At 35.0% G+C, this 13,855-nt stretch overlaps 1 protein-coding gene across 7 annotated transcripts in view; it reads right to left on the reverse strand.

Moving 5' to 3' along the window:
- Positions 1-13,855, reverse strand: part of RIF1 (replication timing regulatory factor 1) — a 69,340-nt gene that overhangs the window by 17,408 nt on the left and 38,077 nt on the right. For all 7 annotated transcript variants that reach the window (XM_008998900.6, XM_008998901.6, XM_002749453.7 and 4 more), the window contains exons 21-29: positions 11,219-11,318; positions 7,158-7,422; positions 5,621-5,663; positions 4,277-4,479; positions 3,324-3,426; positions 2,099-2,218; positions 965-1,110; positions 209-289; positions 63-117 (exon numbers count right to left, since the gene is read on the reverse strand). In XM_008998900.6, the coding sequence (XP_008997148.3) occupies positions 63-117; positions 209-289; positions 965-1,110; positions 2,099-2,218; positions 3,324-3,426; positions 4,277-4,479; positions 5,621-5,663; positions 7,158-7,422; positions 11,219-11,318 (1,116 nt within the window). The remainder of the gene's footprint in view (positions 1-62; positions 118-208; positions 290-964; positions 1,111-2,098; positions 2,219-3,323; positions 3,427-4,276; positions 4,480-5,620; positions 5,664-7,157; positions 7,423-11,218; positions 11,319-13,855) is intronic.

Below are 13,855 nucleotides of genomic sequence, written 5' to 3' on the forward strand. Positions count from 1 at the left end.
ACCTTTCAGCAGTTTAACACTGATGATTCTAAAAAGCCCAAAATATGAAATGCCAAGCATACCGTAATCGTCATCTTAGAATCTTCCTTTGGTTTTCTGGTTGAAGTAGGAATTTCCCTGAAATAAATAATTGTAAGAAATATTGCTTTTATAATTATTTTAAAATGAATAAAACAGATATAAAAAGTTTGATGGCTTCTATACTTACATAGACTCTTCCTGACTATACTGAGTAAATAAGGTGTCTTGGGAAACATCCAGATTATTATACATGGCAGGAATATCACACCTGAAAAAAAAAAAACTGTATATAAGTAACTTCAAAAATCGGATATTCTTGCAATTAGAAATTAAACTTATGGCCAGGCTCATGCCTGTAATTCCAGCACTTTGGAGGTTGATGTAGACAGGCCACTTGAGCTCAGTAGTTCAAGACCAGCATGAGCAACATGGCAAAATCCCATCTCTACAAAAAATAAAAAATTAGCTAGGCTTGGTGATGTCCATCTGTAGTCCCAGCTACTTGGGAGGCTGATGTGGGAGGATCTAACTTTAGCCCAGGAGGCAGAGACTGCAGTCAGCAGAGATCATGCCACTGCACTCCAGCATGGGCAACAGAGCAAGACTATGTCACAAAAAAATAAAACAAAATGTAAAAAGAAATTAAACTTGCAATCCTACTAAGTTGTTATAAAATCATGACCTAAAATGCATATTTCCCAGATATTCCATGAAACTGTCTTCCCCTCCCAACCTACCTCAAAGAAGGAATTCAGTTTGTAAGTATTTGGTACATTACTAGGTAGCTTTATACATTATGAAATGCATTTATGTACAGTGTAACATTTGGCACTAAAATTTAGTACACATAGTATTTTAGTTCTAAACACAAAGTTACAGTTTGTTGTATGAAATCTAGGCCTGAATATCAAATACCGAAACTCAAGATAAAAAGCTTACAAACCGCTTTGTTTTGAGAACTTCTTTCTGATGCTCAGTTAGTATTCTTTCCTTTGCATCTTTTTCTTCTGGAGGTATAAATACAAAGTCAGTAGATTTTTCTTCTTCCAAAAGAATTTCACTCTTTAAAGATGAAGATTCAAGTTTCAGCTGCAGATTTGAAAAAATAAACAAATAAACATTTAGTTTCCAAATTATTTTCCAATATTTCTATTACTCTAATAGTGACACCATTTTTAATAGTGATTATGAAGTTCATAATACTCATGATCAGTAACAAGTTAGTACAATGTTCCCCACTTTCTTTTTGTCTCTAATAAATGCTGAGAAAAAAAAGTATTAAACCGCTTTGCAAAGTAGCCAAGTCTGTGCTTACCTACAAAATATGGGCAAAAACATTCGTCAGGCCAACACATGGAAATGAACTGATATGGCAGAAGGTGAATACATTTGCAGCTCTCAAGTTGAAACATGACTTAGTCAAGTGAAAGTCACCAATATGCCCTACATACAAGTAACTTTGGTACTACAATGTTATCAATAAATGTTCATTGGAATCATTGCTTTAATTTTATTTATTGTAGCTACAAAAATGGTAGAGTTACTCTTTTAAAAAAAACAAACAAAAAAAAAAAACACTTCATTTCACCAGGGCTATAGTCTCAAGATTCTAGAATAACCTTTACTGGAGGTCATGGAAAAGAGAACTGATACTTAGGTTCACATTTGAGCTTAACATAGGTGTCTTATCTAGGCATTATTTATTTCTATTCAAAATATTAAGTTCTAAAAAAACAATGCTAAACACAAGTTCTAAAATATTTTCCTCTTGTGCTACATAGTCATTCATAAGTAGTCTCATTCCATCTCAAAGGGGCTTCTGCCTGGAATAACTACATGTGACAGTTGCTAAGCATTACACAGAAACTTACCTTTCCTAACAAGAAATCATCACCCAAGACTTCTAGGTTACCATGCTATCCTAGCAGTCTTTCTAGGCCAAATGCTCTCAATTCCCCTGTAATCCCAACATTATTTAGTCTTTTACAGCTTTTCCATCCAATTTTTAAAGTTGTATCCAAGTTACCAAATACTTTAGCTTAAAAATTTGGTTTTAAGTGTACTTTTAAAAACATACTTTGGCTGCTGGTTTCATATTTTCTTTTTTATTCTTAGCTTGTGCCAAAAATGAATCTCTTCTTCCATTTGATTTTCTCTCCATGCCACTTATCTTCACATTAAATTGCGAATTTTCTGCCTGTTTTATTAAAATTGAAACAATTTCATTAAGTACAAAGGTAGTATTTTGCTTTTCCTTTTCACATTTTTGAAAATTCCAGTCTGATAGTAATTGCAAATATTGTCAAAGTTTTTCTAATTATTCAAGCCTATAAAAATCAAAGAAAGAAAAGCCACTGTCTAATTCAATAGCAAATGGCTTTGGTATCTCTTTTATAGGACCTGTTTAATATTTATAACTTTATGAATTCTGAAAATAAGACATGTCACAAAAATACACAAAGTGCATTAAATTACCAGATTCAAACACCCTACCTGTAACTGAAAATATTTCTAAGAGAAAATTCAAAGCCATAGAACTTTAAACACTGAACAACAGAGGGTTAATAAAGCATGTATGATAGAGCATGTCCGCCCTCAACAGAATATACAGCTTTTACAGACCAAAGTCCAGTGAACAACTCTTTAACAATCCTAATTATTAGTTATCTGGCGAAAAATTTTTACTTCAGTCAAAACCAAATGCAGTACTTAGCTGGTTATAACATTCTTTTTTCCTCTTACAGATTCTAAACAAAAAATAGCTATACCCTATCTGCTCTGAACAGAAAAAACTTTTCTAAGAACACTCCACCTCATAGGTATATAATACCCGTGACTGTAACTCGTAGATCTTCAGGCAGTAATCAAATATTATTAGCCAAAGAAACTTTGCTCCTAATGTGATGTGACAGCAAAAATGTTTTTTTCTGGCAGAAGAAATGATAAAATCAACTTTTTTAAAATGAGAAAATGAATAGCTTTTGCTTAAACATGAATTAGTAACCATTACTTCCAGTTTTTCCAGAGCAACAATTAACTTTTTTTTATTCTTTGTGAAGAGCACAGATGAGGTATCTCAGTTCAAAACGGGTGATTCATGACAAGAATTAGAGATTATTTACCTGAGGCTCTCTAGTAAAAATTTTATGCCATAATTCACATAAGTAATTTTAGGCCAGACAACTGACAACATGGAAAAAGCCTGTTACAGAACTCTTTTCTGTTCAGTTCTATAACATATGTCAACAAATAAACAATTTAAACATCTAAAAACAAATGAACGATAAAATCCCCCAACTTACTCCATCAGAATATGGTCCACTGGATTCCTCCTCCATCATTTCAACAGTTTCCAAACCAGGCAATAGGAGCAGAAATTTTTGTTTGGCTTGTCTTAATACTGGCCTTTTAAAAAGTACATAAAATATACACCTTAAGTCAAGTAGTACTAGTGAACTGATGATCCATTCACAACAACAGCACTTTAAATTTTTAGAACAGCTGAACAGATTTTTATTTTTAAATCAAGACTGTTCCTTACTATGCATATATAAAACCGGGAAGACATAGGCCGGGTGCCGTGGCACAAGCCTGTAATCCCAGCACTTTGGAAGGCCTAGGAGGGGGTATCATGAGGTCAGGAGTTTGAGACCAGCCTGGCCAAGATAGTGAAACCTGTCTCTACATACAAAAAATTATTTTGGTGTAGTGGTGGGCACCTGTAATCCCAGCTACTCAGGAGGCTGAGGCAGGAAAATCACGTGAACCCGAGAGGCAGAGGCTGCAGTAAGCAGAGATAGCACCATTGCACTCCAGCCCTGGCGACAGAGTAAGACTCCATCTCAAAAAAAAAAAAAAATAATAGAAAAATAACTGGGATAAATTAGACAATTTTTGTATTTTTCCCTATACTTTTCTGAATTTCCAAATTTGTATCATGGAAAATTCCAAAGAGAAGTAGATTATATAAAGCATTCATGTCTACCTTTAATAATCATCCATTTCCTATCCTCCTTGTCTCTTTTATTAAGGATAATTTAAACTGCTTTTCTTTGTTCCTGAAATCAAGGTTATTCTAAGGACAAACGAAATGGTGAAATGTTTAATAATTACCATGTATTCCAAATGGTAATATTTCAACTAAGGAATCCTCTGTAACGATTCCTCATAAGAAAAGATTATTTTACACCAAAATATTAATTTACATGATCACAACAGTATAATTAGTTATATAGAAGTTTTGTTGTTAACATACTTCAACTCTTCAGGATAAACCAACATTGTCACTTTAGCAAATGTAGCATTCCAGAACTGAGCACTCTGTTTTCGAATCTGTTTATTCTTGTGCAGAAATATTATGCATAATAGTGGGGAGAGATGTTCAAGAAGTTCACTGTCATAAGTTCCAGTGTAGCTGAATTGTAGACAAGCAATAATTTCTCCCAGTAGCTTTTCTAACTAGGAAAAAGGAAAAAATAAAAGCAAAAAATATACTAAATATTAACTCATACAATATGTTGCTACTGCAATTTTTAAACTTTAGACAAATTTTAAACTAACCCCCATTGTTGTCTTAAACATATATCCCTCTTTACAACCTGACAAATTATCAGTTGAATTTGCTTTGGTTGTTGATATATTACAGTTCAATTTTGAACTTTTTATTAACAACAGAAATTATGTTTTTATAATAACAAGATAAATAATTACCTACATAAGTTCACCTAAAAAACTTTGGGTTCAATAGCCATCATATATAAAGTAAGGAATGAGATAAGAGTTGATTAACTAGGCTGGGCTTGGTGGTTTATGCCTGTAATCCCAGCACTTTGGGATTACAAAGGATTACTTTTGGGAGGCCAAAGCAGGAAAATTGCTTGAGCTCAGGAGTTTGAGACCAATGTTGGCAACATGGCAAAACCCCACCTCTATAAAAAATACAAAAATGAACCAGGCATGGTGGCATGTGCCTGTAGTCCTAGCTACTTGTGAGGCTGAGAGAATCACCCGAGCCCAGGAGGACAAGGGTATGGCGAGCCGCGATCACGTCGCTGCACTCCCACTTGGGTAAGACTTTGTCTCCCAAAAAAGTTCATTACTTAACATAAATTTAAAGTATTAAATCCTTTAAAAAAACAAAAAAAAACTACCTGTAAATGTCTTTATATGATGTTATTAAATGCCCATTAAAAATGAAGAATGGGCCCAGGCATGGTGGCTCACACTTGTAATCACAGAACATTGGGAAGCTGAGGCGGACAGATCACTTGAGGTCCGGCATTTGAGACCAGCCTGCCCAACATGGTGAAAGCCCGTCTCTACTAAAAATACAAAAAAATCAGTATACCCATCATCCCAGCTACTCAGGAGACTAGGGTGGGACAATCACTTGAACCTGGGAGGTGGAGGTTGCAGTTGAGCCGAGATGGTGCCACTGCACTCCAGCCTGGGCAACAAAAGTGAAACTCTATCTCCAAAAAATAAAAAAAATGAAGAATAACCCCTTTAAAAATCAGCAGAATTATGTTTAAGAAAATTATCTAAACCTATCATTTTCTCATCATGAAAGTATGTTTTATGGACAATTGTCTATTTTTACCTTGTTGTTCAGACAACTATATACTTTAGGAACTTCATCAAGCCTAGGAAGGAAAACACATAAAATAGAATACCATTTATATTTCTGGAAGTTAACACTGTACTATCTATCATGCTACTCCTAAGAAAGAGGTAATAAAGACATAGTAATAAATTGAGTAATATAAAAAGAAAGCCCGAAGATTTAACAAGTTAAAAAAATCAAATGCTAAATATTAAGCATAAAACAATCCAATCTTTGACAAATGGATCATAGAAAATATCTACAATAAATCTCAAAGTAATAATCGTACTAATTGCTTATTTCTTTACTTTTCCCTTAAACATTTTTAATGAAATATAGACTTAAAGATTTGCAAAGAAAAGTTCATGGATTTGGGGGTTGTATTTGTACTTTATAAAATCTGTTCCTAAAACTTTTTCTGTGAATGTAATTTATGAAAGACAAGTTGTATTATGACTGAACCACTCAAGCATGCTATAAAGAATATTGATGAATCCTTTCAAAAGGCTTGTTCAAGTTTATTACAGGGTTGGTTTTTCTCCCCACCCCCCAGCTACCCTCTAGGTTTTAAGGCACTGCTTGCTTCAATTCAAATAAAGGGTAATGCAAAATTAACTCAACTCTTTTGGAGAACAATTCAGAAACATAAATGTCCATACACTTCAAACCAACATTTTTACTTAAGTAATCTTCTACAGAAACAATGGCAAATGTGGGCAATGATTTGTGTGCAAATAATGTTCAACTACTCTGAGAAAAAACACTAGAAAAACATTTATGTCCACCAATCAGAAATTGGGTAAAAACTTTAACAGAATCACATGTAGACATTTTTTAAAAACGAGATTTTCATGTATTCAGTACAAAGACAGCCATCCCGCAGTATCCATGGGGGACTAGCCAGGCGTGATGGTGGCTAATTCCAGGATTACCATCCTGCCAGGATACCAAAATCCATAGATGCTCAACACTCCAATTAAAACAAGCTGTATCCGCATGTAACCTAAACACATCTTTCCATATGCTTTAAATAATCTCTAGATTACTTATATTAGCAAATACAATGTAAATACCTGTCGTATTTACTTGTATTATTTTTATTCTTTTTAATTTTTCCAAGTATTTTCTATCCAGGGTTGGTTGAATCCATGAATGCAGGATCCATGGATACAAACAGCCAACGGTATTAAGTGCATACCATTTAACTGACTGCAAAACAGCATGTCAAGTAGGCTTTCATATCTATTGTGTACTTAATAAGTATGCTTATTTGTATAAACAATTCTGAAGAGATAGAGCACTGAAAAGAAAAGAGAAAGGAAAGTAACAGGCAAAATAGAAAGAATTCCAATTTCTCTCTCATATTTCCATACTACTTGAACTATCTTTTCAAGAAAAGTGTAGTTTATTACCCTCTCCACAAAGTTGTCAAGACTACCATCTACAACAACATAGCTGATTAAAAAACAGAAGTTGCTACCTATATTTAAATTGTATACATTTAATTCAAAGCTACTTAGCCCAAAGTACTTACTTTGAGTTTTCATAAAATACTGCCAGAGGTCTTGTGAAACTTGCAAATATTTTTCGGATCATAGAAGGCAAAGAAATATGTCCAAGTACACTGGAAATAATGCTGGTGATTGAGTTGCCAATAGTGAAGAGGGTATCGGAATGTGCTTCCTTGAAGCTCAGAGTGTGGAAAGAACAGATCACTTTCACAATAAGTTTAAATAAAGAAGTCAATTTCCCTAGGGGCTCATTCTTCTTTTTGGACCAATCTGAAGGTTTCTGTGGTGCTAAAATAAAATTGAGTTAAAAACACAAATAAATTGAAAATAGCATCGCTGCCACTTTTACAATTTATAGGTCACATTTAAATGTTAGATACATCAAACACATATCCATTTGCTGACTGACACCCCAAGCAAATCATAACATAAGGTACCATTAATGGATAAATATTACTAGAACATTATCTTTACAAATGAGAATGGGAGATGAAAACTACTTAGCAGATCATGAATAAGAATTCGAGAAAAACAAGTCTATTTTTTCTTAGAAATTATAAAATGAATTTCAAACTTTTACATTTCTTAAAATGTCAACAACTAATATGTAGGAAAGTGCTAAATTACACAAGATAGGGTCCAAATTTAAATTTTAATAGTTTCAAAAACAAAAAATTTCCTCTAATAATGACCATTTCCTTGCTCATCTATAGTACACTGATCCCTACAAATAACATTGAACAAGAGATGCAAATCTAAGAATGCAGAAAGTCTACTGCCTATTTCCTAGACTTAAAGAAAAAGATTTGTCCCTAAAGTACTTTTGTACCCTCCTTAATCCCTCTGTAAACATCTACCTACAAGTATAAACCCACATTGCTCTTGCCCAAAAAATACCCATTCCAAAATACCTGTTTATCTTCAACCAATCCATTATTTTAAGGAATGAGATCTCAAATTTAACAGAAAACTAATGTTTAATTAAAAATTAATCTCATATGTAAAATGAAAAACAAGTGTTGCTACTAAATAAAAGGAAGCTGACTTTTCTTTTAGTAATTTCTTTTAGAAATTGGAAACAATTTCTCAGACATTAATGTACACTGAAAAACAGTATCCGGAAACTCCCTGACAGAATGTTGAGGTGAGGTAACAACCATATGCCAGGAAAATGGTTACACACCAGTGACTGATCAAGTTGTAAATATATTGAGGGTCATGAAAACCAGTTTTCTCACTATCAGAGACAGTAGAGACAAATACAGAAAGAGGAATTATTAGCATGATCCATATGATATTAGATGGTAAATGAATGTATAACTAGTGTGCCACAAAACATTAATTTTAAATATTTAGTTACTAACCTTACAGTGGAAAAATTGGCAGATGCCATCCTCAAACAGAAAATGTTAACATCACCAGTAATGGGAAAATAATGAATTGAAAAAGAACTACAGCATTATTTCTGTGGTACTCATGTAAAGAAATGAATGGAACCTGAATCTAATCTTGAGGAAGTATGATAATGCCAGATTGAGAGACTCTAAGAAAGTAAAGTTGCTTGCTTGCTTTTTCCTTTTTTTTTTTTTTTTTTTTTTTTTTTTGCGACTGAGTCTAGCTCTGTAGCGCAGGCTGGAGTGTGGCATGATCTTAGCTCACTGCAATATCTGCCTCCTGGATTCAGGCAATTCTCCCGCCTTGGCCTCCCAAGTTGCTGATACTACAGGTGCGAGCCACCATGCCTAGCTAATTTTTCTATTTTTAGTAGAGACAGATTGTCACCCAGTTGGCCAAGCTGGTCTCGAACTTCTGACCACAGGTGATCTGCCCACCTCGGCCTCCCAAAGTCCTGGGATTACAGGTGTGAGCCACTGCACCTTGCCAAAAGTTTTTTTTTGTTTGTTTTTGTTTTTTTTTTTTTTGAGACAGAGTTTCGCTCTTGTTACCCAGGCTGGGGTGCAATGGCGCGATCTCGGCTCACCGCAACCTCCGCCTCCTGGGTTCAGGCAATTCTCCTGCCTCAGCCTCCCTAGTAGCTGGGATTACAGGCACGCGCCACCATGCCCAGCTAATTTTTTGTATTTTTAGTAGAGACGGGGTTTCACCACGTTGACCAGGATGGTCTCGATCTCTCGACCTCGTGATCCACCTGCCTCGGCCTCCCAAAGTGCTGGGATTACAGGCTTGAGCCACCACGCCCGGCCTAAAGTTTTTTTTTGAAGGACACAAAAGACAAGACTGAGGAACCATTCCAGGTTGTCAACCTGTCTAAAACTATACCTTCAAATGGTTCAGAGGAAAAAAAAGAATCAAATGCATATGCTGGGCGTTGGGGAGAGAAGATATGATGAATGCAAAACTGTTAATTAACAAGCCTGAGAAAAGGAATACAAAGTTTCCACGGAAACTAATATAAGTCACCAAAAATCCCAAGGTGAGCCTAATGTACAACTCTGAATAATAATTTCCTTTCAACTAGTCTTAATATAGTTTCCTCTCAACTCCTTTTAGAAATCTCCCCATTACCCAAATTTTACAGCAAGTGGAACTCTGGCTCTGTTTTGCATGGATGTGAAGTGAAAAAGACATTTGTAACTGGGAGTTTATAGTTCCTAAACTGAATATTCAGTTAAATCTAATTTGAGAAGTATAAGCATAGGTAAAATTATGTCAACATGAGACTCATCATCTTGGCTCCATGAAACTTCAGTGGGTTATAAAATAATTTGTAATCATCTGTTGTACAATCTTGGTATACTTATGGTTTTCAAAGGTAAACCTATTTTTCTGACACACTGAAGTAATCAGATTAGGTCTTGGTCAGCCCAAGAGGAGAGCTACGATCAGTATTTCAAGAACATCTATAACCTGTTTCTAAGGCATGCAGGCTGGGATGTTCTGACCTATAACATACTTCAGGAGCTTAACATGTTACTGAGAATAACATGTTGCTGGCCGGGCGCGGTGGCTCACGCCTATAATCCCAGCACTTTGGGAGGCCAAGGCGGGTGGATCACGAGGTCAAGAGATCAAGACCATTCTGGTCAACGAGGTGAAACCCTGTCTCTACTAAAAATACAAAAATGAGCTGGGCATGGTGGTGCGCGCCTGTAGTCCCAGCTACTCAGGAGGCTGAGGCAGGAGAATTGCTTGAACCCAGAAGGCGGAGGTTGCAGTGAGCTGAGATCGTGCCATTGCACTCCAGTCTGGGTAACAACAGCGAAAACTCAGTCTCAAAAAAAAAAAAAAAAAAGAATAACATGTTGCTACTTAGTAAAAATTCAAAATCCAAAAAAGATTCTAAGAATGTTTTAGAAAACTCATCAATAGCATTGTCTTATTGGAACATAATTTTATATATTCCTAATCTTTAAACAGGAAGAAATATTATCTCAACATCAACTAATATTTTTAATTAATGGCAGACTATCACTACCTATATGGTATGAACATATAAACATAGGTGGATACATTTTACTTCAATGAATCAATTAGATTTTAAAAACTATTTCCTACAAAACAACTTAAAAATAACAAAGGCATACAACTTATTATGATTCAAATTGTCTAATTTAAACCATTTAATTACCATTTTTAGGTAAACACTTTAAATTTTTCTACAATTTTAAATTTCTGAAAAAATAACAATTGATCCCATTATTTTCTTTTAAATTATAATGTCAATTCAATGATTATTTTAAATCAGGCTTGCAAATAAAAACATTTCAAGTTATGCCCAAGTTTCTTGTCCAGATAATCCTTTATACCAGATGGAATAAGTAAAATCATTTGTACTATTAGGCAATCTCTAATTCGAATATTTATCTTTCTGTGTTATAAAAAGGCATAAAGACATTTTATATGTGAAAGAGGTAAGTGAATGATCCAGAGCACATGAAAATTAAAAAGAAAAGATAGAGTGAAAGAGAGTATGTATGAAAGCTCCTAGCATAGTAACTAACATGGCTAAACAAGATGAAAAGGTAGTAAAATGAGGTAGCAAAACTATTAGGACTTCCCCTGGCAAAGTTCAGTACTACATATGAAATACTGGATAAACAAAGGTTAAAAAATATATACTTACATTTAACTTTGGGCTGATATTTATTATTATATGGTGAGAAATCAATGCAATCAACCATTACAGTAATAACATGAATAATCCTATCCACGAACAACAGATTCTAAGGAAGAGAGTATTACAGTTAGAAACATTCAAGTACTGTGACAGTATTCAACAACAGTAAGTAACATGAAAAAATATAAGACTGTTACTCCCACGTAACCTACGTAACATACAGGTCACAGTTTACAGTACATTTAAGTGCAGCTACCCATGGCTTAGCAGAGATCCTTTCTTAAAAATAGGTCATTAGGCAATTTCACCTTGTGGGAACAACACAGTGTACTCACACAAACCTAGATGATACAGCCTATATAGTCTGTTGCTCCTAGGCTATAAACCACTAGCCTACACACCCATATAGATATGTAGTTACTACACTGAATACTACAGGCAACTGTAACACAATGGTATGCATTTGTGTATCTAAGAATAGAAAAGACACAGTAAAAATACCATATTATAACATTCTGCAACCACCCTGAGATACATATTACCAGATCTGTGGTGTGTTGTTGACTGACACATTGTTATGAGGCACATAACCACATACGATTGCAAGTATTTTTCACTTAACTACTGTGACTCAAACACTGTATTTTATCTTCCTCAACATTTAAGAAAAATAATTCACCTTTAAGATGCCCATTAAAAACCATCATATCAACCAATAAACTGTGATTAGAAACACTAGGATCATAGATTCTCTAACAAATTCCTTTTAAAAATTATAAAGTAAATTGCTCAGTGAGTTGGCAAATAAAAAAAGAGAAAAAAATTATGAAGTACAAATGTTCACTAAACCAATGGAAACAAAACATAAAAACAAATTGCTGGCCAGGCACCGTGGCTGATGTCTGTATCCCAGCACTTCAGGAGGCTGAAGCGAGTGAATCACCTGAGATCAGGAGTTCGAGAACAGCCTGTTTAACATGGTAAAACCCTGTCTCTACTAAAAATACAAAAATTAGCAGGGCATGATGGTGCACGCCTGTAATCCCAGCTACTCAGGAGGCTGAGGCATGAGAATCACTTGAACACAAGAGGAGGTTCCAGCGAGCCGAGATCGTGCTACTGCACTCCAGCCTGGGTGACAGTGAGACTCCATCTCAAAAAAAAAAAAAAAAAAAACCAATTTGCTAAGTTTTTTCATATCCTTTCCTCTTCCTTTCCCAATCCAACAGCAATAAAAATTAATTCACAAACACATCAAAAACTACTTGGAGATTTAAAACAGGTGGGAGGAGGGTGAGAAACTAAACACAGAAAAAGGGAATTCCAGACCACAGAACACCTAAAAAATAAGCTTTGCTAGAATAATCTCTGAATAACAGAAGACACAGTGAAGGTTTTACAAAAGTAGTGTGTTTAATAAAAGGCAAATGATTAATTTACAAATTGCTGAAATTAGAGATCTACACACTGGTCAGTGTTTCTTCTCCTTTTATTCTGTATTACTTGCTATTTGTCCACTTCGCTGGACTAGTTCACATATCTGATCCAAAAATAGTGTCCACAACAGGATGTTAAGGGCAAGAGAACGAAAGCAGTGTCCAGTCAATCTATGAAAACCATGTGGAAGGTCAGTTTAGATGACAAACTACATGTTCACATAAAAAGATGTTAAGTTTGAGGTGATTCCTCTCCGCTCACAATGACAAAGTAAAGGATATCTGTAACTACAATTTGTCATAAAAGCCAGAAAAATGGGATCGCTCCTGAAATAGATTTCAGCTACCCAACAGTTCATTATTAACCTTTATTGATAAATAAACATAATCATGAGGAGAACCAGCACCAAGAAGGTGCTGTGTAAATATCCAATAAATTAATTCATAAGGAAAGAGCCAATATCACAAACAGAAGAAAAAATATTCCCAGAAGTAAAAGGGAAATCTATTTAAAATATTAAATGTAAAATCAAAAACATGGCCAGGCATGCTTGTTCATGTCTGTAATCCCAGCTCTTTGGGAGGTCAAGGTGAGTGAATCACCTGAGGTGAGGAGTTTAAGACCAGCCTGACCAACATGGTGAAGCCATCTCCACTAAAAATACAAAAATAGCCCAGTGTAATGGTGTGCGCCTATATTCTCAGCTACTTGGCAGGCTTAGGCAGGAGAACTGCTTGAACCCAGGAGGTGGAGGTTGCAGTGAGCTGAGATCATGCCACTGCACTCCAGTCTGCAACAGAGGTTCCATCTCAAAAAAATAAAAATATTGCTCAGGAAGGTGTCTGAAAGACACAGATGACACAAACTTTCAAAAAGTTATGAGTATAATAAATTTCAAGCTGGCAGAATTTAAGAAAAAGGCAGTAACAAGGAACACGTTACCATGAAGACATTAATAGTCATTAATCTCTAATGTGTAATAATATAGCATCAAAATATTTAATCAACATGGTAATATGCAGCAAATTCATAATCGGGGGATAATCACAAGTATCTTATAAATAAACAATTATAAAACTACACTATCACAGAGTTACAACATAAGATGAATTCTAAAATCAGAAGTCATAGGGCCAGACACGGTGGCTCACACCTGTAATCCCAGCACTTTGGGAGGCCAGGCGGGTAGATCACAAGGTCAGAAGT

The sequence above is a fragment of the Callithrix jacchus genome, chromosome 6 (genome assembly GCF_049354715.1).
Source record: "Callithrix jacchus isolate 240 chromosome 6, calJac240_pri, whole genome shotgun sequence".
Lineage (NCBI taxonomy): Eukaryota > Metazoa > Chordata > Mammalia > Primates > Cebidae > Callithrix > Callithrix jacchus.